At 45.0% G+C, this 26,848-nt stretch overlaps 1 protein-coding gene across 1 annotated transcript in view; it reads right to left on the minus strand.

Moving 5' to 3' along the window:
- LOC131142006 (protein ELFN1-like) overlaps positions 1-26,848 on the minus strand; it is a 79,820-nt gene that overhangs the window by 13,769 nt on the left and 39,203 nt on the right. The window contains exons 3-5 of the mRNA XM_058091637.1: positions 3,252-3,686; positions 2,881-3,034; positions 2,371-2,537 (exon numbers count right to left, since the gene is read on the minus strand). Coding sequence (XP_057947620.1) covers positions 2,371-2,537; positions 2,881-3,034; positions 3,252-3,541 — 611 coding nt within the window. The 5' untranslated portion in view covers positions 3,542-3,686. The remainder of the gene's footprint in view (positions 1-2,370; positions 2,538-2,880; positions 3,035-3,251; positions 3,687-26,848) is intronic.

Raw genomic sequence — 26,848 nt, forward strand, 5'->3', positions numbered from 1 at the left:
AGTGGACAGCTATTCAAAAGCTGTTTTCTCCTATATGAATGAGTCTTAATGTCCCAGTTGTGCATCAGTCACTACAGTGGACACTAGTGTGTCATGCCATACACTGCCACTCATTGGTCAACTTTTGTAAGTGCAAAAAAAACGTTTCAAAAACAAGATGGCCGAAAAAAGTGAGATGTGCCCTGCAGGGGAGGAATATCTGTCCATTCCTTCTATTCTAGGAGACTCTAGCAGGGAAAAAATATTGGGACATAAAGCAACAACTAAGAAGTAATATAATTGTTAAACTATCCAAGTGTTGATTTTGTGATTGGAGGAAATTGTGATTGATCATGTGTCCACTAAATTGGACATTGTGCATTGAGCTACAATTTATCGTATTGCTTCAATTTTGTTGTTTTTGAAAATACTTAATTTGCAGTAACTTTTAGGCTGCAAATCAATAGAATTTTTGTTATAACAATATTTGATGGATTTTAGTCCATATAGTTTGTAGAGGTCAGGTGCAGAGCATGCTACCAAAGCCTACAGAGTAGTCCAGCAAATACCATCTGGCTCAAGTAAGGTGAATATTGAGGGAACAGACCCAATAGATTTCTTCCTGCACATATTTCCAGAAGATCTGATTGATGAAATGGTGCTCTAATCAAACCTCTGTTCACTGCAAATCGCGTTTTCATTACAAATTGTAAAATGAAGCAGTTTTGAGGGATTGATAAGTAGTAGTAGTAGTAGTAGTAGTAGTAGGCATCAATGAGGAGGCCTCATTGTTGTGGTTGGATTTAATTAGACAGTAATAACTGATTCAAAAAAAGTAAATTTTTAACTGGTTAAATGTTTTTGCAGTACATTTAGCAGTTTGGAATATGTTAAAAATGTGAAAGATTAAACAAAAACATTTTTTATGCTGTTTACAATTTTTTTTGTTTTTATTGGTTTAATTACAACTATATTTCATTTGTCGTTCAAATGCACGTTGTCAACTATAATGGACACGTCACCAACTCTTTGAAAAATGTATAATTTTTAAAAATGATGGTGATAAATGTTTTTTTTCATGGCTTAAGTGTCACAAAACACTTAGGGAAAAAATCCTGAAGCAGGTTATCATAATGCGTGCAGGAAAGAGTTAAATTTACATGTCAATCAACTATGCCAGAGAAAGTGGGCGGGTAAACTCTGCACGGCATCCATCAACTTTGTTGAAATATGTCATCTATTGAGCAAATGGTAACTAAGCAAAAATTTAGCACGATGGTCGAGTGGTTAGCATGTAGGTCACACAGTCAGGGGATGGGAAGACCTGGGTTGGAATCTCGGCTCGGGCATCTCTGTGTGGAGTTTGCATGTTCTCCCCGTGCATGCGTGGGTTTTCTCCGGGTACTCCGGTTTCCTCCCACATTCCAAAAACATGCTAGGTTAATTGGCGACTCCAAATTGTCCATAGGTATGAACGTGGGTGGGAATGGTTGATTGTCTATATGTGCCCTGTGATTGGTTGGCCACCAGTCCAGGGTGTACCCCGCCTCTCGCTCGAAGACAGCTGGAATAGGCTCCAGCATACTCCCACTCTAGTGAGGATAAGCAGTAGAAAACGAATGAATGGATATTGATGACAAATGATGGACACAGTTGATGATGAGCTAGCAGATGAGCTTCATTATGGAAGTGACACCTCTCCAGATAGATGGTGAACTTCGGTATATTTTCAATCAAATAGTAGTCATGCCTTAACGTGCTGCTGCTGGATGTTCAGATTTATTTTTGGATGAAGTAAGTACACAGAAGGCAAGACAGATGGGCGCCCACCTCCAGGTCTGTTCTTTGCATAGGTCATTTCATTGATGACTGCTATGGAGGAACACCTTCACAAGAAGCATTTAGCTTAAAAGTACACTATAAATTACTTTTGAAAAGTGATACTATTCTGCCGGTACACAGGAAAATACAACCATGACGTCAAAGTTTCCACAAGAGAGTAAGGTTGAATCCCAACTCTACACTCTACGGGGTAAGACAACGACCAAGGGGTAGAATTGGGATTCAGCCAAGGTCATCTGGGGGGTCCGTAAACACTATTTCATCATAGCGACATTATACATCTTATATACTGTATGTATGTACGTATATAATATAATAATTTAATATGTTGACTGTGGGGGGCCATAAATGTTCAGGGTTCATTTCGAGACGAGGTCAATGAGCTGTTTTTAAGGTTGCCGTGGTCTGGCTACTTTTCACGATGCACTGTTCACATTAAAGGCAGTTTCACACGATTTAAGGCAGCAATCCTTGGATTGGAGCCAATTTCTAGTCTTGGCCAGTGACTGCTATGATGAAGTTTTCCTGTTCATGACCAAACTGAAATACCTGTTCATGGAGAGGTCGATGTTCTCAATGTTGGGGCACTCCCAGAAGGTGTTGGGCGTGACCATCTCGATGAGGTTGGCTTGCAGGTAGAGGTACTGAAGCTTGCCCAACCCCCGCAGCATCCCCTCTGTCAGGTTCCTCAGTTTGTTGAAGCCCATCTGGAGAACCTTGGGAAGTGGGTGGGGGTATGGTGGGGAGGGGGGTCGTTACAAAGACAAGTGGGATTACTCCTAATCTCCAAAGCAAGGCGGCCAGCTCGCTACAAGGCTGCAAGATGACGGGCTCAGCAGCACACGTCATGTTTTGCATGCTGATCAAAGCTGCTGCTGACGCTTCAGATGGTCTTGTGTTTGCATTTCACCTGCTGGTACAGCAGCGTGAGTTACACGTGTTACACGTGTACGTCATGTTTAGTTGGCCTTTCATGTATGAATACCTGCTTCATATGGAAAGTACCTTGACGTAACCTTGAATGTGTTTTTTTCTGTTTGTCATGCCAACGGGACTCACCTGCAGATTGAACTGTGCCGAGAAAGCTCCGTCCTCCACGTAGCTGATGTCGTTCTTGGTGAGGTTCAAGTAGGTGAGGTTGCCAAAGCGACTGAGAGAGGAGTAGTGGACCGAGCGGATCTTGTTCTCGTTCAGCCTCAAGTCCACAATGGTGCTGCACAGACAAGGATCGGGCTTTCAACCATGTTTTTAGTCCAGCTAATGGTATGGTCCTGTTCAGTCCGGAGTACTGATCAGTAATGTTGGACACTTGGCAAATATGGCGGTATACGTATACGGCGGTTACAGAGCCCAAGCGTACCGCAGCAGACCAAAGTGAGCTGGACAACTTGGTGTAATCGAGTCTTGAGGGAGTGATCGGGTCTTCTTACCTGTTGATGTGTGAGGGTATGGCCTCGTAGGGCGGCTGGTTCATGCTGCAGATGGCCAACCACACGAAGCCTTTCTCCCCCTCGATGAGCCAACAATCGGCCGTAACCGTCGGTAACCCCAAGACGGACAGCATTACGAGGAAGCCGAGGAATGCCGCCCGAGAAGTCCTGCTTTGTCTCGGCCCTCCCGGTGCTGTCTTCTGGGTCTGAGGGGATGCTGCTAGGGTATCCATTGGAGAAAATGGCCAAGAGATCCCCACCATGGGGCATTCACTGATGGATGAGGACATTTAGAAGATACTTTTCCCCTTGAAGCACAAGCTGGAGTCAGGAATCAGCCAAGGCTCCCCGATTGCTCGATCCTCAAGTCCTTCGTGGGCGTCTGCCTCTCTGATCGGATGTGGACTTCCTGTCCCTTTTCCTCATTGTTCAGCGCTGTGAATTAGAGGCAAAGAGAAGACAGCAATGAAAGAACCGAATCAGACCCGATGAGACAACGGGGATGTGAACGACCAGATATCCGGTTTGAGGAGTGTTCAATAATCAGCCATAAATCTTCAGATGGCTGTTTTGGGGAGACATGCACCGGGTATCGCCAGGGACATCATCGGCTCAAAGTGTCTTATAAACAATGTGAGCGCCTGAGCCCCCGCCAGTCTGGCTATAGCTAGCTTGCGCTGGTGTTTGGAAGCTCTTTGGATTCATTTCAATAAAGGTGCCAGCTGCATTCACTTTGATTGTTCAGCCATAGTAGGGATCGGGATGCGGATGTAGACCGCGTGGAACAGGTTCCTGATGGTTGTTGTAGTAGTCAGACCGACTTAGGTCCATGCTAACGTTTCTGCTTTATAGCATGATTACTTTGAGAGGTTGACCCAGGAGTGGCTTACTGTCATTGCAAACGTAGTTTGGTGGCCCCCCTCCCATTCCAAGGAACATGAAGACCTGTTGAATGTGGGGGGTCCATATGAATATGTTGACTGTGGGGGGGGGGCCATCAAACGGCTATTTATTATACACCTTATATGGATATGTTGACTGTGGGGGGGAGTCCATATCAATATGTTGACGGTGGGGGGGGCCATCAAACGGCTATTTACTGTATTTATTATACACCTTATATGAATATGTTGACTGGGGGGGCCATCAAACGGCTATTTGCTATACACCTTATATGAATATGTTGACTGTGGGGGGGCCATCAAACGGCTATTTATCATACACTTTATACGAATATGTTGACTGTGGGGTGGGGGGCCATCAAACGGCTATTTATTATACACTTATATGGAGATGTTAGCTGGGGGGGGGGCATCAAACGGCTATTTGCTATACACCTTATATGGATATGTTGACTGGGGGGGGGGGGGGGGGGGTCCATATGAATATATTGACTGGGGGGTCATCAAACGGCTATTTATTCTACACCTTATATGGATATGTTGACTGGGGGGGGGCATCAAACAGCTATTTATTATACACCTTACATGGATATGTTGACTGTGGGGGGTTCCATCAAACAGCTATTTATTATACACTTATATGGATATGTTAGCTGGATGGGGGGGGGGGCATCAAACGGCTATTTGCTATACACCTTATATGGATATGTTGACTGTGGGGGGGGGGAGTCCATATGAACATGTTGACTGGGGGGGTCATCAAACGGCTATTTATTATACACCTTTTATGGATATGTTGACTGCGGGGGGCATCAAAAGGCTGTTTACTATATTTATTATACAGCTGATATGAATGTGTTGACTGTGGGGGGGGGCAGATCCAATACAAACATTCTAATGCTGACTTTTGCTGTGTGGGTTGTTGTCGTCAGCATGGAGGGTTAAACTGGGGTGAAGAGAATATGCTGGAAGACATGGACATCTGCTTTCCACTTGACTTTCTTCTTGGAGCGACTGTGTGCTCCTTGCATGGCCCTCCGTATCCTTTCAGCGTAAAGGCATCTGTACCAGCTGTCATCAGAGTATCACATCACTCTGTGTGTGTGTGTGTGTGCATGTTGGTGTTGCATCATTCATCATCTGCAGTCATGTTCCTTCTGCTACACGCGTGTTACATTTCCTCAGCCCTCAGTATCATGTCTTAGTGAAAGATTGATAGCGTCCAAGCCAACCATCAGCAGCACCGTGACTGCCTTGGATGCCAGTAGTGGCGTTCCACCTTCTGTATTGTGTAACTTGGAGCTAGCTCGGCATTGTGCAGGATCAGGGCATACTTTAATACCCCATACCCCATTACCCCAACCTTCTTCAAACAATGGGTCTTCAAGTCCAGTCCAGACAAAGAGCGCTGGGAAAGTAAGTATTTCACACACAAGTTCATGACTTTCTGACGGCGGTCAGACGTCCAAACAAAAAGCAAATATCATCAAGTGAAACGTTCTCCTGAGTGAAGCCTGAAGCTTCTCAGCCCTCCACAAGATCACTTAAGAAGAAAGGGAGAACGTATTTGCAGGCATGTTGTCTTGGAGCCGATGCGCGCGTCTATTCTGGGCCGGCTTGCCAAATAATTGAGGTATTTGTGTCACAAATGCGGACGCCCGCGCTTCGTATTCTCTTTGTTGCCGGCAGCCATGACAGTCGCTCTTTATGCGGCGCCGCGCTCGTCGGTGTGAAGTTGTCTGCTTAAAGGCTGGCGGAGAGATTCACAAAGTGGTTTCAGCAGTGGCGTTGAAAGGCGTCGCTGGAGGAACGCGAGATGAAGCCACGGGAGTTGTCAGCTGGCGAGAGGCTCCATTTTTTTCCCTTCTTTCTGTCTTTCATCGGCATCCTCTGCTCCACACCGGTCTTATCTTGAAGGTTCATCCGCGGCACGCTCGCCCCTGCTGCCTTTCAGCCTCCACGGCTGGAATCTTGTTACCTCCTCCAAGGAGATTAAGGGGCTGTTTCCATGGAAACGACACTGTCAACCGGCCGGTTCAGTTGGACACGGTACACTTCAGAACGCAATAAATCCTGATGCAGTCGTCTTGCTGCTGCACCATCTGTACGCAGGATCAGCAGTTAGGGTTGGGAGTTAAGGTTGGGAGTTAGGAGTGGTAGTTGGGACTTAGGGTGAGGGATTGGGGTTGGGAGTTAGGGTTGGGAATTAGGGCTGGGAGTTAAGGTTGGGAATTAGAGTTGGGAGTTAGGGTTGGGAGTGAAGGTTGGGAGTTAGGAGTGGTAGTTGGGAGTTAGGGTGAGGGATTGGGGTTGGGAGTTAGGGTTGGGAGTTAAGGTTGGGAGTTAGGAGTGGTAGTTGGTAGTTGGGAGTTAGGGTTGGGGATTGGGGTTGGGAGTTAGGGTTGGGAGTTAAGGTTGGGAGTTAAGAGTGGTAGTTGGGAGTTAGGGTTAGGGATTGGGGTTGGAGTTAAGGCTAGGAATTAGGGCTGGGAGTTAAGGTTGGGAGTTAGAGTTGGGAGTTAGGGTTGAGAGTTAAGGCTGGGAGTTACGGTTGGGAGTTAGGGTTAGGGATTGGGAGGTAGGGTTCAGAGTTACGGCTGGTAGTTAGGGTTGGGAGTTAGGGTTAGGGATTGGGGTTGGGAGTTAGGGTTGGGAGTTAAGGTTGGGAGTTAAGAGTGGTAGTTGGGAGTTAGGGTTAGGGATTGGGGTTGGAGTTAGGGTTAGGAATTAGGGCTGGGAGTTAAGGTTGGGAGTTAGAGTTGGGAGTTAGGTTTGAGAGTTAAGGCTGGGAGTTAGGGTTAGGGATTGGGAGGTGGGGTTCGGAGTTAGGGCTGGTAGTTAGGGTTGGGAGTTAGGGTTGGGAATTAGGGCTGGGAGTTAAGGTTGGGAGTTAGGGCTGGAAATGACAGTTATGGCTTCGGGTTAGGGTTGGCGTTATGTTTGGAAGTTAAGGCTGGGAGTTAGGGTTAGGGGTTGGGAGTTAGGGCTGGGCGTTAGGGTTGGGAGTTAGGGCTGGGCGTTAGGGTTGGGGTTAGGGTTACGTTTGAAAGTTAGGGCTGAGAGTTAGGGTTGTGTTGTGTGTGGCTTCAGGAGGAGAAGAGTGAAGCTGACATCCTAGCGTGCACATTCAGACGGACAAATTAATCACAGGAAACCTTTGTGGTGCTGAGGAAAACCGCAGACATCAACATGCACGAGCGTACGCACATCACGGCACGGCAACGACGCACGGGACAGCACCTCGTCCAGCCAGTGGACGCAGCCGGCCCCGCCCTCCCGCCTCCCCGTCACCCAGTCCCTGTCATCACATTGATTGACTTGCAGTGAAAAAACGCCACACATCCTTGATGACATCTCCTCCTTCTGCTGCCTCTGGGATTAGAAACTGGAGGAGGGATGGGGTGGGGGGTAGGGGGGTCTGGCTGTGATGGACACTTCTATAAGAGACACGGCAAGACGGAGCGTGACAGACATTTCTATTCTACAAGCCTTCAAGTGCCTGCTGGCCGGCTGCCGACAGGCAGGAAAGATCCAAACAAGCTTGATCACGTCCTCATCACACCTCAACATGCGAGCGTCCATCCGCCGTTCATGTAAATTACTCCTCCAACGGGGGGTGGGGGGCATGGGAGATGCGACGTAGAAATGGAGTAGAAAGGGAACAAAAAAGGGAAGGGAAGCAGAGGTGAGGGGACGATCTGGGACACACCCTCCTATCATCACCTCACACCGCTCCCACTATCGACCCTTAGGTGGGCGTTATTTTTACAGGAAAACTACAAATAACAAAACAGCAGAAAATGCAGTCATGTTGCAGGAATCAAATCCAAATCAATCATCCACATCAATAACAGGAAAAGTCAGCAGTAATTTATCAGAATATTTAAGACAAAGAAGTAATGATGGCACTGCATTTCTAAGACATCAAACTTGTTTTTGTAAACACCAAGACGACTTCAGACAATTTAGTCAAACGTACATTTTTCGGAAACGCCATTTCCAGTCTTGGACAAAAGTAGTTAGTAACAATCGTTACCGTTTCGATTCTTCAAAGAAGAAACCATCCAAACAATGATTCTATGAAGCAAAGCATTTTGCATCCCGTATTTTGCCCTTCTTTTCTGGTGCTCTTTTGTTTCAATCTCCCGCGGTCGTCTTATATTTGTAACATTGTATGCTACACGGATGGTGTCCCTTATTGGATGGTTGACAGTGTTGAGGAATATGTACGTGTCTTCATAAAGGTGTTGTAGTGACGGCTGCAGACGTGTTGGAAGTGTTTTGTCAGCCCCACGGACCCGGGTGGAGTCTTGGAAGGGGCCAAGGTGCTGATATGAGCAAAGGGTCCTACATGCTAGGTCTTAGCTTTCTATTCAACCTCCAAGGGAGGAGTTCAAGGTAGGATGACGTCATGAAGGCGTCAGCCAGCCCGTCATCAGCTGGCCCGAGGCTGAGTCGGCACACTCATGAAGACATTTGTGGAAATGAAAAGACTTTCATGTGCCGACTCGGTGCTGCCGGGAAAAGAATAAATATTCTTGATGCCTGACCTTAAGGGCTACTTCCTTTTTTTATTTTTTTATTTATCAACATTTACATTTCAAGAAGGAGGAAGTCAACTGCACACTATCAAAGCACACAACACACATTCACTACACACAGGATGTTGTCTGAACGGAACGCATCATTCCCTTTTCCCATACATTTGATAAATACAAGGATGAAGAGTCTTGAACCAGTCATGATGTGCTATATATATCACTATATTGACAAGTACTATGGTACCCATTATGTCATTGGATGGTCATATCACCTTGTACTTCGGTACGTGACAAAAAAAATGTAAATTAAAAATTAAATAATTGTAAAATAAAAAATAAAATAAAGTTTTAAAAACAACTTAAATTATATTAGGAAAGCAGGAAGTCAACAAATGTAACAGTTACTGATTGTAAAAGTACCAGATGGAGGGGTAGGATTTAATAAACTTTAATAAACTTCCTACTCCTTTTGGACATGTGGAACTGTGAACTGATTATGGGATGCACTCAATTGTAATCTGATGCATGTTCAAATGAAATAAAACCATTACCATTACCATTACTGGGTGGAACCTTCCTTGACATCATTAATTCATTCCAGAAGGGCCAACTCTAACCAAAATGGATGCTAACCGAATAAAGCGTTCCCATATAAAATGTCCAATTCATCCATTCCACAAAGACAAAAATATGAAGACAAAGTTTGACAATTTCATAGTTTGACAATTGTATGCCAAGTGGAAATGTAAATTATCATGGAAGACGTAAGGGGGACGTGTCTTTGGCAACAATCAGGTCTTGAGTGAAGGTCAAAGGTCATCTTAAATGTTCCTTCATCATGTGTATGCATGAAAAGTATCATGGGAAAAGTACAACATCGTGTTTTGTTTTTGAGTCAACCACTGATTGGCATTTGGTCAGCTAAATAAGATGCTAACACGTGAAGACATTTTGAAACATAAAAAACACAGATGGGACTCACTCAGTGTATTCATAACACAACCATATTGTACGCTAACCGGAGAATGCATGCAAACTGAAGCAAAATTGCGGCTTTGTGAAACACAAACACATATTTCTGTCCCTTTTCTGTGCATTTTAGCACCACAAAACAAGTTAATATGAGCTAGCTAACAAGGAACGTCATAGGAAATACATAAAGTTTTGACGCTATAGCCATTACATAACAATCTACAGCCATATTGTTATTGTAGCAGTTAACAAAACGTATGTTTATCTGGCAGACTAACACGATGCCTCGCTAGCCGCTAGCCGCTGGTCTCAGCGTCATTCACAGATGGAAGAATCCAAAGAATGAAACCAGGCTCTCCATTTGGCTACCAAAGGTGCAGCCCTCAGTAAAATATCAATATGTCTTTCCATGTCTTTGACTTTGGCTTCCTTGTTCCTCGTGAAAGGAACATGCAATAAACAAATGTAGCCAAAATGATTCTTCTCATGATTACTTTCATTTGGTGTAAACACAACAAGTGAAAAGTATGTGATGATACACCGCTACACAAAGAGTACATGTGTGTCGTCTGCATGGGGCCAAAGAGGGCTTTCACACATGTAATAGGATTTCACACTCTTGGCCAAGTGCACACACACACATGCTGAAGATAAGCATGTGTAAAGCCACGCTGTGTCGCCTCCATGTGCACGCCGTGACATAAAAGGATTTGTCAGCCTCTTTCTTTTGCACACACACTGATGGACAGCATCAACACACACACAAACACATGCATCCATGATGATGTATGAAGGAAGAGAGCATGAAAGTGATGCTGGTCTAAGCAGGCTTGCTCAAAGAGATGCATGGAAGTGAAGATGCCCGGTTAAACCTTTGTTGGACACGCTCCACTGCAACACGAACAGCGGCCACCATCTTTGTCTCATTTGTCCATCTGTTGTCTCGTCATATGGCACGGCCCCTCAAAGCATTCTGGGATGAATTTGGTGTAGAAAAACTTGACTGAAAGCGCCCGCATTGCGTCACATGATCCAAGTGTGGGAAAGACATGAAGTAATCCCAGGAGGTGATCCAGGCCTGACAAAAAGTCAATATTAATAAATAGTATTAAGATAATCCTGACATACAAAACCTGTTTACCACCTTCTAAATACGCTTTGTAACATGATTAGAGCCCTCTAGACATGAAATAACACCCCTATAGTCTCCTTTAGACTCCTATTATCCAATATAGTAGCCATAATATGAGGGAATAAGACAGAGAAAACCTGTTTACCACCTTCTAAATACACTGTAACATGATTAGAGCCCTCTAGACATGAAATAACACCCCTATAGTCTCATTTAGACTCATATTATCCAATATAGTAGCTATAATAAGAGGAAATAAGGCAGAGAAACCTTGTTTACCACTTTCTAAATACACTGTAACATAATTAGAGCCCTCTAGACATGAAATAACAGCCCTATAGTCACCTTTAAACTCCTATTACCCAATATAGTGGGTAATCATGAATAGAATAGGTCCACACATGACCATCACCTGCAACCACGTGGAATTAAAGTTGCAATTTAAGACACAAACACTTGAGGTTCCTAATCCTAACTCCAATCCACCTCTGTTGAAGATCCTCCAGATTTAATAGTGTGCTTTTATTCTGAAGTGATTGTTTCATGCAGTCAGGTGTCATATATGAATGTTCCTGTTGCCATAGCAGCAAACCAACAACATTTCTTGGTGGTCTACTGCCAGTAAGACGTTGAATGTGTCTTGTTGAGCCTTCAACTTTCAATGCTAATACGAGCTAGCTGTTTTTTTTCAGGACAGATGGTCTTCCTAACAGGAAGTGGGGAGCTGCAGCATCTGATAGCCCATGTGCCCGCACACAATTACAAACAAACACACACGCACACACACAGTGCTAACAGCTGTTTGAGTGGTTGCTGTCAAAGACTGTGAGTGGCAGCGACAAAGCATCCTTTTATTCTTTTCAGCTTCAAGTCTTCTCTTCTTCACAGCCACATATTTCCTTGTTTGTGCAAACCAATTGGAGAGGAAAATATGTCTTGTTACAGAATACAAAACAAAGATAATTAAAGGATATTTTCAATCCTAATCATGACCCTAACTAGTAAACCCTCATACTAAACCACAACTCGTAATCCTAATCCTAACCCTAACCCCTAACTACTAACCTCTTATACTAAACCTAACCCTAACCTGTAAACCTAATCCTAACCCTGAACTGCTAATCCCTTATACTAACCCTAACCCATAATCCTAATCCTAACACCTAACTATTAACCCCTGATACTAAACCATAACCCGTCATCCTAATCCTAGCCCCTAACTACTAACCCCTTATACTAAACCGAACCAGCAAACCTAACCCTAATCCTAACCCCTAAATGCAACCCCGTATACAAACCGTAATCCTAATCCTAACCCCTAACTATTAACCCCTTATACTAAACCGTAACCCATAATCCTAACCCCTAACTACTAACCCCTTATACTAAACCTAACCCGGAATCCTAATCCTAACTCCTAACCCCTTATACTAACCCTAACCTGTAATCCTAATCCTAACCTCTAACTCCTAACCCCTTATACTAATCCTAACCCTGACCTCTGAACTTTGGACACCTAATCCTAGCCCATAACTGCTAACCCCTTATACTAAACCTAACCCTAACTCGTAATCCTAACCCCTAACCACTAACTCCTTATACTAATCCAAACCCTAACCCTGACCTCTGAACCCGGACACCTAATCCTAGCCCCAACCCTATCCCTGGTCTCCATGTGTTGCTGTACAAAATATCACTGTCATTTTTCTCCATGTGGAGGGAAAAGGTTAGGACACCCTAGTCCGGTAGGACCCCTTGAATATTACAACTGCTGGACCCACTGACATGACCTTTGACCTTGGCCAGCTTCACCGCTGTGCTTCAAAACCAAGCTTGTGTAGGCGGTTGGTGTGTTTCTGAGCATAAGGAACCACGAAGAGGTGCCGCTACCGGGTACACCATTGCTTGACAATCAGCTGCGGCTTGGTTGCGTGTTCCATTCCATCTTCCTACACACCTCAGACTCACTTTCCTCGCTCTTAAAGGGCCAGCAGCGTCATGGTCTGACTGACACGTGTGGAGTCAAGAAGGGATTTATTCTATTAGTCATTCGTCAGCCTGCGGATCACGGAGAGGGGAGGATTAAATGGATGGTAAATATCCGACGAGGCTGAAGATGAAAAATAATCCACGTGTGTGTGTGTGTTGATGAACTTCCTGCATCGAAGGAAGTTCATCGTGGATGCTTCTGGACACAACGCATGATGCTCATATTTGGCTTGCTAATCTGTGGCGGTCCTGCAGCATGTAGCCACTTGAAATGAAAACCCAAGCTCTGCAGAGCTTTGTGTGTTTGTATAAGACAAACAAGCAAGCACCGCCTGTTAGGCAGCAGCTCCCGGCCGATGCGCCGCGCCGTGCCGCCAAACTTTGGTGATTGATTTTGTTTGTTTGTCCTCTTTGTAACGTGTGTTACTTCTGCCAAGCACAAATGTGGCAGAGTCACGCTCTGATGGACCTTCAGTCACGTGACACAAAGCGACACAACTGCTCTCCCTCCAACACACGCCCCATTCGATGTAATCTACAGTCTACAGGATACAGGACGTGTACTGTGGCTTCTTTCAAAATAAAGGAACGGTGCATGGGAGGCGGCAGAGCGAGCACCACAAGTTTGGAGTTGACGGCGGGCACGTTAAATGAGGGCTGACGTGAGGATTTAAAAACAGCTCAGAGCGCTCACTTAAATCATCATCATCAACATCATCATCAGCATGGCCCAGATAAATACTGTAGTCCTGCATCGTCAGCATCCGAACCCCCCCAGCAGATGCGTTGTCATGATGACACAACAACTCTTCGTCTATTTGCTCTACTTCTCTACACCTCATGGATGGAATATTTCTGTGTGTGGAGGGGGCAACGGCCTTCGGGGTGGGGGGTGGGGGGGGATGGGGGGGGGTGGGGGTCGGGGATACAAATTTGCCACTTTGATATTTTATAAAGCAACACATGTAGATTTGGTAAGAAGTTCTATATATTCCAACATAAAAGTGCAGTGAAATAGACTTTTTATAACCTGTGGTGTTCCCCAGGGGTCAATCCCGGGGCCACTTTGACTTTTTATGTCCTGATTTTTATTTTATGGAATGATTTGATGAAGTGATCTCACCCTTTCCGTGAAGCACTTGGACAGACCGACAGATATATTTTCTTTACCTTCTTCTATTCTATTCTATTCTATTCTATTCTATTCTATTCTTCTATTTTTCTACCTGCCGTTTAGTGTTGGTATGTTGCCTTTTATTCATCACTACTTTCCTTGATTCCTTGCTTCTCCTTTCTTCCCTCCAACCCCCGGATCCTTTCCCTCCTTCCCTCAGGTCCTTGCTGGCTCATTCCCCGACTTGGTCCCTCTGTGCTTACTCATCCTTGAAACTACATCCTTTGTCCTGTCTCCTAAATCCTTGTGTAGGATCCTCACGACCTCCCCATCTAGCTCATTCATCCTTGCATCTGCCCTTGGTTCCTGATTCCTCTGCTTATATCCATTTTCTCACTCGTCTTTCCTTGAGTACAGTTGTTGTCAAACTGGGGTGGCGCCCGCGTTATGACGGGGGTGCGGGGCTTGCATGAGCAGGTTTTATTATGAAGCCTTTAGGCACCAGAGAAAATATTCAGTTTTCATATTGCTATAAAATGTTGTAGCTTGAAGAAGGTTAGAGATGAATGCATATTGGACATGAGAAAAGCCATCAGCAACACCCCCCCCCCCCAGCTCCTGATGGGAGGAAATGCACTCATCCAATTAGCAATGTGAAATGGTCAGCCTGTTCCACCTTACCCGACACGCTCTTCCTCTTCCTCATCTCTCACGCAAACATGGCATCATCATCATGATTTAATTGTAAAAAAATAATTGTATCTCCAAAAGGGGGGCGCTGCAAAAATATAACCACAGCTTTTATAGTTCCTTCCTTCCCGTTCTCTTCTCCTTATTTCCTAGCTCCACCTCCTCTTTCAATGTCCTCCTCTTGGTTCCTTGACTAACTGCTTCCTTCCATCACTCCTCTTCCCCGCCGTGTCTCCTCTTCCCCGTGTCCTCGTCCCCTTTCAGCATCCAGCTGTGGTTTTATTTTGAAAGAAACATTTATGGTCGACGAGCACAACATTGCATGACGCATATTCAAGATGCGTTGTCATTGCCTTCAGTGACTTTAACCAGCGTGCTATTATTGTGTAGTAGTGGTCTACACACACACACACACACACACACACACACACACATGTGATTGTGTAGATGTGTACAAGCTGCTTGTCATGGTGAAAGAATAACACCCCACCCCAGAGATGCTGGCCGATAAGACTGGACACGGTAGACAGATAAAATATCATAACCTTAATCCCTAAACCTAATTCCTAGCCCGATCCTAAACTGAATCCAAATTTCTATCCTAACCTAAACCCTAATCCTTAACCCTAGCCCAACCCTAACCCTCATCCTATCCTAAGATTTGGCCGGCCACCTCATATTTTTTCGTGGTCTGTGAAATGCACATCAAAAAATACGAGTTACGTTATCTTTTTTCAAACTGATAACGTCCTGTTTGTTAATACCAACATGGTACAGATAGCTTTTAAATCTTTATTATTAGATGAAAGTAGCTAGTACACACATGGAGGTAAGAAGGAGTGGATGAGGATGAGTCCTAATGAAATACCATGATATGACTACTACCAGGAGAACCAGAGTATAGAGGGGGAGGAGCCACCTGCTGTGGCCTAGCAAGGTGCACTGTATTTGTATTATTATGCCCTTTTTTTTAACCATTTCAGGTGGCTGTCATCCCCGATAATTTGATACAAAATACTTCCTCTTAAAGTTTAATGTCTTAGCAATATAGCCAGATATATGACAAGAGAAAAACAGGAAACAAAATCATATGAAATATGTGATGTGATAGGTTGCGCCTTTAAAAAAAAATCCAAAATCATATATCAACTACTTTAAGGATGAAAACTTTGACACTTCACACACGGCTCACACCGTTCAGACAAACTTTACCTCCAATGACTCAAGTAGCCATATTTGGACTTGAGAGTCCATTTCAGAGTATGAAGAATGGTATTGGAAGTACCGATATTTCAGGATCGACCCCAATAAGGGTAGGGTGTTAGGAGTTGTGTTATAGAAAGACAAGAACACGTGCATAGCACTCAGACACACACACACACACACACAGTCCCACAATTGCTCTTTCTAGCCGCACATACAAATTGAATCAGTGGTCCTGACAGGGCGAGGGGACGGGGAGGACGAATAAAAATCACCTCATTATTCACACCCCGCCTGACATGTGCAAGCACACACACACACACACATACACACACACACATACACACAGGGACAAAAGGGCTGCAAAGGTTGAAATGGTAACAAGGATGATGACACTGATCTAATCCAAGAGTGATGAAGGTCCAAGCAGAAGTGATCACAAAGCCCCGCCCACCTCGACAAGTCAGCCGGCTGCGTGTTGGTTCGTGCACTTCCTGCCTGAGGACGGAAAGCGTCTTTCTTTTCATCTGCATCTTCCGCCTGAAGGCAGAATGAAACAAGTGGTGTCCTGCGTCTGATGATGGGCCGTGCTTTACTCCAACGCCGTCACTGCGGCGGAGACGCGCGTCTGGAGCATCCTCTTCTGAGCCGCTGTGCACTTGGCGTATCAGCATGCGCTCGTGTGTGGAATATTTCCAGTGGCGCTGCAGAATGTGTACTTTTGAAAAGGAAAAGACAGTGGAAGCTTCCTTTTGTACCTTTCTGACATGTTCTCTGGCCCCAAAAAATGATCAAGAAAAAGCATGTCAAAGCAACAGACCATTTTATTGTCCCCGCCATAATAAAAGCCTGAAAGGAGGCCAGCAGTGAAAAAAAGGCTTCTAGAAGGTCAATCCCAGGACAGCTATGTCTGCCACAGGAGGTGGGGGCGGCGCTTGGAAAAATGTTGGAATGGGTGGATTTATACCAGGCTTTCCATCTTTACTAACCATCTTTGTGCTACAATAAAGTTTCATTGTTTCTCTTTATGTTTGACAGCTCTGCGGTCCTGAAAGCAACACTCGCTTCCTGTCTCTGATGTTGACAAAGGCTTCTGGGAGGACGGAACCCTACCCGTGGAGGGCAAAAACTCATTTGATCATGATTTTCAGTATGAGTACAGACCGTGAAAGCAGGGCCTCAAGAGCCTTCTGGACTTCCAAAGGGAGCCAGTTGAAGTTACTCGGGTGGCTTGTGAGGGCGACTTTTACGAAATGAATATGGCCAAGAGCTACTCATCTTTGTAACATTTATTTCCATAGCATATTTATATCCTAACTAAGCCAATGCCAGCACTCCTCCTTGGTCCCACTGCTGATATCAGTGTGCACGGTGCGCGTTTCAAGCGCTCAGTTGTCCAGTTGGCCACCCGAGCAGTGCGCCCTCATTGGACACCCGAACCAGGGAAGTGCCAAGACGGACATGCACCCACTGCGTTGGGACCGGGGCTTTATAGCCGCTGCCTGACAGTGGACGATCACATCGCTAGCCTCAAACCATGCCAAGTGTTGGCCCCCAAATGCAGGGGGGGCGGAGCTGATCGAAAGGTGGGATACTTAAAGCAAGTATTGGCCGATATCGATGCCATGCTTTTTCACTTCACATATCGGCCGATCAGTGGCCAATCGATTGCCGCACCCCTAGTGAGTAACAATACTTTGATGCCTATACTGTACTGTGTGACAGTATAGTACAGTATGACAGTATAGTACAGTCCCATAGTATTGTACAGTGCCACAGTATTGTACAGTACCACAGTATAGTACAGTGCCACAGTATAGTACACTATGACAGTATAGTACAGTCCCACCGTATAGTACAGTACCACAGTATAGTACAGTATGACAGTATAGTACAATACCACATTATAGTACAGTACCACAGTATAGTACAGTATGACAGTATAGTACAGTACCACAGTATAGTACAGTATGACAGTATAGTACAGTACCACAGTATACTACAGTATGACAGTATAGTACAATACCACAGTATAGTACAGTACCACAGTATAGTACAGTATGGCAGTATAGTACAATACCACAGCTTAGTACAGTATGACAGTATAGTACAGTACCACAGTATAGAACAGTGTGACAGTATAGTACAGTACCACAGTATAGAACAGTGTGACAGTATGGTACAGTCCCACAGTATAGTACAGCACCACAGTATAGCACAGTACCACAGTATAGTACAGTATGACAGTATAGTACAATACCACAGTATAGTACAGTACCACAGTATAGTACAGTATGCCAGTATAGTACAGTATGACAGTATAGTACAGTACGACAATATAGTACAGTACCACAGTATAGTACAGTAGAAGAAGGAGTGTGTCTTTAGGGATTGCATGATTAGCATCCAGACATGAGCTTTTTAAAACACCACCTTAACCCCTGACTCTGGCACACAACAAAAAGACACACACGTGCTACACACGCGCAACACACGCTCGTGACAGATGAAAGTCATTCGGGTGAAAGATGACAACAAAGATGGACGAGGCGTCATCCCAAAGCACGAGCAGGCTCTCAAGTCAATGAGTTAAAAATAGAAGACACGCTGTGACACCCCACACGCGTACCAGAACCATCCAGTGGCTTCAAGGGGGACCGGGGCCCTGCGGGCTCATCACACACCCGCCCACCCGTAGGAACCTGGGGGTCCACCAGCATGGATCGTGAGTCAGCTGGTCTCCATCAGTAGGACATCTTCATCGGACGGAAGCAAGGAATGCTCGGGGCACGGTGAGCCGGTCATGGCGGCCTGACTCTCACTGAATGTCAGTTAGGTAACACTTATCTATCTATATAACTATCTGTGTGTGGTTGCAGGATGCTAGCTGAATGTTAGCATTTTGTTGGGTCGTATTGCCAAAGAGAGTGACTACCATCAAATGCATTTTTGGCGTAAAAAAACAACTACAGCCCACTTTTTAAGAAGCTAATGCAAGCATGCTAGTCCAAGATCTTGAAAACAGCAACAGAAAACAACATAAGTCAACCTGCTAGTCAAAGATCCTCTAACTAAAACCAACATTGGGCTGTTTTTAAAAAATAAAATGTCAGTCAAAGATCCTGTAATTGAGCAGATGCTGTTTCCTGGCTAGTTTACATTTCGCAGCTTGGTGCTGAAATAAACATTTGACTGTTCGCTGGAAGACCAGATGAAGTTTGAAACCAGGAGGAGCGAGAGACAAACGAGCGCTTAAAGGTTCTTTGTGTTTGTGTCGCAGTCTGTCGCTCGCTGCCAGGGAAGCAACTTTGACATGTTTATGCAAATCCAGAGGTGGGACGGCAGAAACTTTTACAAAGAAATCTCAGCGCCTTTTGATGAGTTGATTTTTGTTCAGCTCAGCACTGAGGGAGACAATTAAAAGACTTTAGCACGCATTCAGGATGCCGGCTGGAACAGCTCATTAGCACGCCGCTACTTAATCTTTTACCCACGCTGCAAACATCACATGCTGTACGTCGGCATGCACGGTCGCCACGAGCATGGGCAGAAAAAAACTCACTGCTCAGCCCCCCCCCCCCCCCCCCCCCCCCCCCCCCCCCCAAAGAAACCTGACATGCCAGGCTATGTTACCGCGAAAGCGCATGCTGAGTCACTAATTAGCCGTCACGGTGACGGAAAGCGATCTCTAATTGGCGGCTAGAAGAGGCGAGACCCATTCACAGCATGGACGACCATGAGCGGCCCTCTTGTGCCCTGTCCTCTTCCACCGCTGACAGCTGAACAGGCGAGGCTGCTGCCCGCCTCTTATCTTGGCTTAGTGCGCAGTCTGAGTGCACTCAGTGAGTGCACTGAGCCTTGGTCGGCATGTGGCAATAATTTCATGTTGCAGGAACATGCCAAACGTCTTTCATGGCACTGTGACACAAAGGACGCAGTACTTGTCTCATCCTGAAGGGGTGGGCCGTGACTAAGCTGCAAGGTGCTTATCACTGCTGTCCTTCCATAAACAGTAAAAGCCAGCGTTTGTTTTTCTGCTGAAGAGCAGTTCAGTCAAATGCCTTCAGTGCTCTGCTGAAAAGAATGAATGATGACTGCCAAGGCATGTCCGTCTCAGCCATGGCATGTCTGTCTCAGCCATGGCATGTTCGTCCATCTCAGCTGTGGCGTGTCTGTCTTAGCCATGGCATTTTTGTCCGTCTCAGCCTTGGCATGTCTGTCTCAGGCATGGCACATCCATCTCAGCCATGCTGTGTCTGTCTCAGCCATGGCATGTTCGTTCATTTCAGCCATGGCATGTCTGTCGCAGTCATGGCATGTTCGTTCATCTCAGCCATGGCGTGTCTGTCTCAGCCATGGCATGTTCGTCCATCTCAGCCATGGCGTGTCTGAGCCATGGCATTTTTGTCTGTCTGAGCCATGGCATGTTTGTCCGTCTCAGCCATGGTGTGTCTGTCTCAGCCATGGCATGTCCGTCTCAGCCATGGCATGTCTGAGCCATGGCATTTTTGTCTGTCTCAGCCATGGCATGTTCGTTCATCTCAGCCATAGCGTGTCTGTCTCAGCCATGGCATGTTCGTCCATCTCAGCCATGGCGTGTCTGTCATAGCCATGGCATTTTTGTCCATCTCAGCCATGCCGTGTCTGTCTCAGTCATGGCATGTTTGTTCATCTCAGCCATGGCGTGTCTGTCTCAGCCATGGCATGTTGGCTGGGCTCTGCTAGCTCAGTCGTCAGTCTCCATGCAGTGTAATACCATGTCTCCTCACATTACTGATGCCTAGTGACCACAATACTACATAGAACATGAAATGGCAATCATTTATGAATTCATTGTTTTTGGAAAGGAACTGTGCAGCGGGTGAGTGGTTAGCGCGAAGGCCACACAGCGAGGAGATCCGAGTTCGATTCCACCCTCGGCCATCTCTGTGTGGAGTTTGTGTGTTCTCCCCGGCTTCCTCCCCCATTCCAAATTAATTGGCGACTCCAAATTGTCCATAGGTATTAATATGTACGTAGTATGAACACTTATTGTTATTCATGACCACAGTGGATTTAAAGTCTATCTGTTGGTGGAGCCACACAGAAAATACTAATTAACAAAATACAAAATACAATGTGTTCTTAATTGCTGCTGTGTTGTTAGTATAGATAACGTGCATGTGCTTCTCCCAACGTGTGTTAGATCGACACTTCAATGGTAACTACCACTCACTAACGTGATGCTGCCTGCTGTGCTTTGTGACCACGTGTCCTACATTTATTCTGGAAACTACAATATGTGTATTTCTGCACATTTCGAGACATTGTGTGTGTATATGTGTGTGGAGCGTGTTGGGGGGGTTGGAGTCAAAGAGAAAGAGTGAGTGTGAATTGGTGACCTTCGCACTGTTACATTTTTAAAACAGGGCTGTTAATAATAGATCAAGTTGGAATAGAATGGCCAAGGATGAAATATGAATTTAAAAAATCTGAAATAAGGAGCAGGGGAGACCTGCAAGTGTGTGTGTTGCCTTTGGCAATTACATTTTCTGAAAACAGTACAGTGGGAAAATGCAAAGGCAAAAAAGGAGGAGAGTCAAATGCCTTCAGTGCTCTGCTGAAAAGAAAGAATGATGACTGCCAAGACTGCCAAGGCATGTCCGTCTCAGCCATGGCGTGCCTGTCTCAGCTACGGCATGTTCGTTCATCTCAGCCATGGCGTGTCTGTCTCAGCCATGGCATGTTTGTCCGTCTCAGCCATGGCATGTCTGTTTCAGCCATGGCACATCCGTCTCAGCCATGCTGTGTCTGTCTAGGGGAGGCCTGCAAGTGTGTGTGTGTTTCCTTTGGCAATTGCCGTTTTCCAAAAACAGTACAGTGGGAAAATGCCAAGGCAAAAAAGGATAAGAATGAGGGCCTTTTGTATTCACACTTTCTATCCAAAAGGAGCCTGCGGGCAGCAGGAACATGGAGCACCGCAGTCAAGTGGAGACTGTGGAATATAACACCGCAGCATCCACAGCTATGGCACCACCACAGGCTTAGCTAATGTTAGCATGTTTGTTTCTTTGTGTCCTTTTTAGCTGTTTATCTTCTCGGGCAATCATTGCCAAACTTTTTACAGTGGTGTACCCATAGCCTCCTACTCCTGCACACTTAAAGATTTTATCTCAATTCACTTCAAAAAATCAAAAACACTTTCATTCATTTGATAGGAATTCCAGACAAAATAAATGGTCACATTTTGATGACAGATAAATAGTAATGGAAACATCCAACATATGTTTTTATTCCAGACATATGTTTTATTGGCATCCTTCTGTAATTTCAGCTTCACTTTTTTGTGCACTCAGGTTGGCTATGGTTTACGTCTAACAGGGCTCCAGACGGCGATGAAGTGGTCGCACAGTTTTCATCTGCTCGTGCATGTGGACCAGCTAAAAACTACACGTCCCGTATTGAGTTGGCGAGGGATGCGTGAGAATGAAAAATGTCAGCTAAGGACGGCTTAGCTAAGGCTAAGCTCAACTTTCCATCTCACGGCCGTTTCTCTTCGGATCCAAATGTAACTTTTTACCACAGTGACACTTTGTCTTTAACAAATACAAACAATGCAGTTAGTGCTGAGGTGGATTTTGTCCCACAGGGAAGCTCCAAGTGGCTATCGTGTTCATGGGGTCTGTACTAACGTACTTTTTTAAAGTGTCACTTTACTACCTGAGGCATTCCAGAAGCTCGGGACAGACACAAAGTGGTTAGAGAAGAGTTTAAGTCATTTATAGTTGGAGTAATTATTAGTAATACAAAGAGAGGAAATGTGAATATTTACTTTGCGAGTCCATTTTTCTGTGTGTGGCCTTAAATGTTCTGCTTAGGCTCCTAAAATGTGAAGTCAGGGAACCACTGAGAGTTAAAAAAAAAAAGAGTTAGTCTGGTGCCATGAGAAAAGGCCTCACTTATCCTCACGAGGGTCGCGGGGGGTGCTGGAGCCTATCCCAGTTGTCTTCGGGCAAGAGGCGCGGTACAACCTGAACTGGTGGCCAGCCAATCACACCCCCTATAATAATATAATATATAATAATAATATAAAACCCTTAAGATGAAACACTCTTGATGCACGGAATCGTCATCAAACTTACTTATTCGTACACAGAAGATACTCCTGCTCTTTTGTCCTTGCGTCGTGAGGAGTTCAGGTGCACCCGTAATTGTGAGCATTAGGTGCTGATTGTTTTTCATTTTTAAGTCATTTTTAAGTACCGCCTATAATGATTGCTACAGCCTACGTGCGTTATAGGGGTACGTACTTTGTTTTGGTTTGGGTACAGAAAGGGAAACAAAATGAATCATGATCACGATCACAAAAAAATCACAAAAAAATGTAAACTGCTGGCAGGTAATTCCCAGACCAGGGTTGCAAAGATGGCAGCATATTATTTTTACCAAATAATCCAAACATGACATCCTTGGCTGAGGTAAGACAAAGCATCATGGTGGCCATTCTCTCGTGCCAGATAAAATAAAACTGCCATTTGTGTGTGTGATGGCTGAATACCTGAGGTGGGTAATTTAAACCAGTGATTGTCAACCACTGTGCCGCGGCTCACTGGTGAGCTGTGAGAAATGGTGTGAGAAATGAACATTTATTAATCATTTCTGCAAATATGATATCATTGTTGAGTGTCCGCGGTGTAAAGACTGGCACAGCAATGTAATATCGGTCCGTGTGGCAACACATAGCTGATGGCCTCGTTCCGCCAATAGACTTAGTTGACTTAGTTGTGATTACCGGTTCTTCTCAGGTGCGCAAATCATGCACTCCTTTTTTCTCCTGCCAGTGACTATAATGGCTTGTTGTAACATCGTAAACAAAAATTCATTTTCGAGGGAGGACGAGGGGGAAACCCATCGACCATGCACAGAACCTTACTGCCAGAAACGCCAGCGCCACGGCATTTGAAAAGTACAAGAGGTTTGCCAGATACATCGCAACTATGTGCCCGAATACAGTTCACCTTCCGGGGCCACGCCAGATGGCTCCTGGCGCTCTGTACTCTGGTTCTCATGGTAGTAGTCATGTGCTAGTGTTATTATCTTTCATTAGGACAAGTCGACAAACCCTAATCACAGTCTTTCTTACCTCCATGTGTGCATAAACTACACAGAAAAAAGTAGATATAAACAGTACCACGTTGGTCTTGAGAAGCAGCAAGTTAAAAAAAAGACATCTCTAAATTCAGGACTACCAACTGGACCATAGTTTGGTTGAAAAGTTGCTGAGGAGCACCATGAGCAGCTTTACACAAAATGAAGGTGACATTACCAAGAGACCATGGTGTAATACTGTATACTGTAGTACTGTACTGTAATACTATAATACTGTAATACTGTAGTGTAATACCCTGCCGCCTGCTCATGAGCGCCGAACATCATCTCCCTCCCTTGCTTGTTTTCCTTTGAGAACAGAGACCCTCCAACACCCCAAACATCGCATCGTCTGACCCTAGCTAGATGAACCACCCCGCGCATACACCACTTTGTAAAAAATGTAAAGAACAGGCTTCGCTACACATCTTTGAATACAGCTCCGCCAACTGTCTGCCAGTCAGATGCAGACGTTTAGGAGCTGTAAGTTCGATAATTTTGTTTTAATGTAGCGAATAGGCTAACCTAGCATGATGTTAGCACTGTAACATAGCTATGCTAATGTTTGTGTCCTCCTGTCTCCTTCACTTAATAAGTGCCGAGTCTACTGCCAAGAGTGCTGCCGTTAAAAGAACAATCTGTCTTTGAACCGCTCCCGACAGCGAGCTATCAAAACCAAGCAGTTCTTTGGTGGTTCTTTGCCGATATTATGGCAGTTCTTTGGTAGTTCTTTGCATCTTGAAAGGCACTATGGCGGTTCCTCGCCTCTCATAAGGCGCACCTTGGGCAGTTCTTTAGCGGTTCTTTGCCTCTTGTGTAGTGTTTCTCGGCCTTGCGTTTAGCGTTTTTTTGCCTCTCACATAGGGGTTCTTTGCCTTCATACATGGTTCTGTACCTCTCAAATAGTGATTCTTTGGCTGTGCCTCTCATCCAGCAGTTCTTTGTTTATCGTATTGTTGTTCCTTGCCTCCAGTAAGGCAGCTTCTGGGCAGTACTTTGCCATATGGTGGTTCTGTAGCTTTGGTTCTTTGGTGGTTCTTTGCATCTTTGAAGGCACTTCATTGGTGGTTCTTTGCTTCTTCTATGGCAGTTCCTCGCCTCTCATAAGGCGCACCTTGGGCAGTTCTTTAGCGGTTCTTTGCCTCTTGTATAGTGTTTCTCGGCTTTGCGTTTAGCGGTTTTTTGCCTCTCACATAGGGGTTCTTTGCCTTCATACAGTGGTTCTATACCTCTCAAATAGTGATTCTTTGGCTGTGCCTCTCGTCCGGCGGTTCTTTGCATGTCATATGGCAGTGTTTGCTTCTGCTATGGCCAATCTTATCTGGTGTGGTGACAATATTCATGAAGCAGAGCTTGCATCAGCTCTCAACAATGGACACTCTAAAGGATGGAATGAGCACGTCCAAACAAGACAGAGTCCTGCTTTAATGGGCCAGCAAGAGAGCACTCCAGTCATGGAGATAAACAGCAGCCAGGCTATGGCGGGTGAGATGCGCTGCTCCTCTGCACCTTTGGGCCAACACTGATGGCTTTTTTCCATAAATCACGTCTTATTTTATTGAGCAGCCAGTGAGCGTAAGCCTGGAGATGTGGACGTTTGGGTGACAGAATTGGATGTGGAGTGCACTTTGACCTCCCATTGGTCGACTTCTAAAAGAGGAAAGTCTAATGTAGTGGTGGTCTCTCTTGGGCGGCCTGTAAGCCTCCCATGCGTCATGCCTGAAGAAGAAGATGTCAGGAACGTTTACAGAGTGGATGATGATGACTTAAACCATTTTTATGACGCCCATACTCTGCAGGGCCATGGGGAGCTGGAGCCTATGCTAGCCACCCATTCACGCTCAATTTACAGCCTTTAATGCAGCTTGCTAGACTTTTGGAGTATTCAATGACCCAAAGCTGAGTCTTCTATCGAGCTAAATTACACATCATTATCAGCGTCAAAGAGCATTTCAAGTGGTTTAAGAACCTAACATACCTGTTTCTATAAACATGAGGACAATTTAGTCTTCGGCAAAACTAAAAGGTGTTTTTGTCAACGTGGAAGAGTTTGGAGTCCTTCATGAACCTGACAAATGTTTCAGCATGAGTTTCACCATCAAAGCTTAATGACATTTAGTGCAGGAGCATGAAGAACCTAAACCTTAGGTCGGGAACCTTTCCGGCTATGAGAGCCATAGCGTATTTTTATCGTATTAACGACTTGTGTATTTTTAAGCAAGACTAACAATTTTACAAGATATGCCTTTATTCGTGCCTCAGTGGGGAAATTTGCAGTTTATTTTAGTTTTGCAGTTATTACAATGTAATAAGTCTCTGAATTTCTTCTTTTTAATAACATTATTACACTGAAGTTACCCAATAATAAACAAAATACTTCTTACCATTAATGCCGCTTGTGGTGCTGCATGGTTTTCTTTTTGCCATCTTCTTTGCCTATAGGGTTGGCTCTCTAGAATTAGCCAGCTGAAAGCAGTTTACTTCTCCACCTCTCAATGACCCGGGTGGGCTACCGCTTTATCTAGTAATGGAGTTTTGGGGTCTGACCCACAAATATGGGAAGGATAGGATAGTAAATAAATACTACATGCCATAAATAAGTACATCTATTTTTATCTCATTGACACATGTCTGAGACCAGATGTAGTCATCAAAAGAGCCACGTCTGGCTCCTGAGACAAAGGTTGCCTACCCCTGTTATATGACTTTCACAGACAGAAGGAAGTAAACACCAAAGTCCCACCTGTCTATGCCTGGAAGCAGAATACATCCATCATAAATAGATCAAACACTAATGTGTTTCTACCTAGTTCTTCTATAAAGAGACAAAAGATTCGCTGGCCGCTCGAGCCTGGCTCGCTTTAGGATGTTTGCACGCATGGCTGCAGGCATGCGGTGCTGCACCGACTCATAACGAGACAGCCTCA

The sequence above is a fragment of the Doryrhamphus excisus genome, chromosome 1 (assembly GCF_030265055.1).
Source record: "Doryrhamphus excisus isolate RoL2022-K1 chromosome 1, RoL_Dexc_1.0, whole genome shotgun sequence".
NCBI lineage: Eukaryota > Metazoa > Chordata > Actinopteri > Syngnathiformes > Syngnathidae > Doryrhamphus > Doryrhamphus excisus.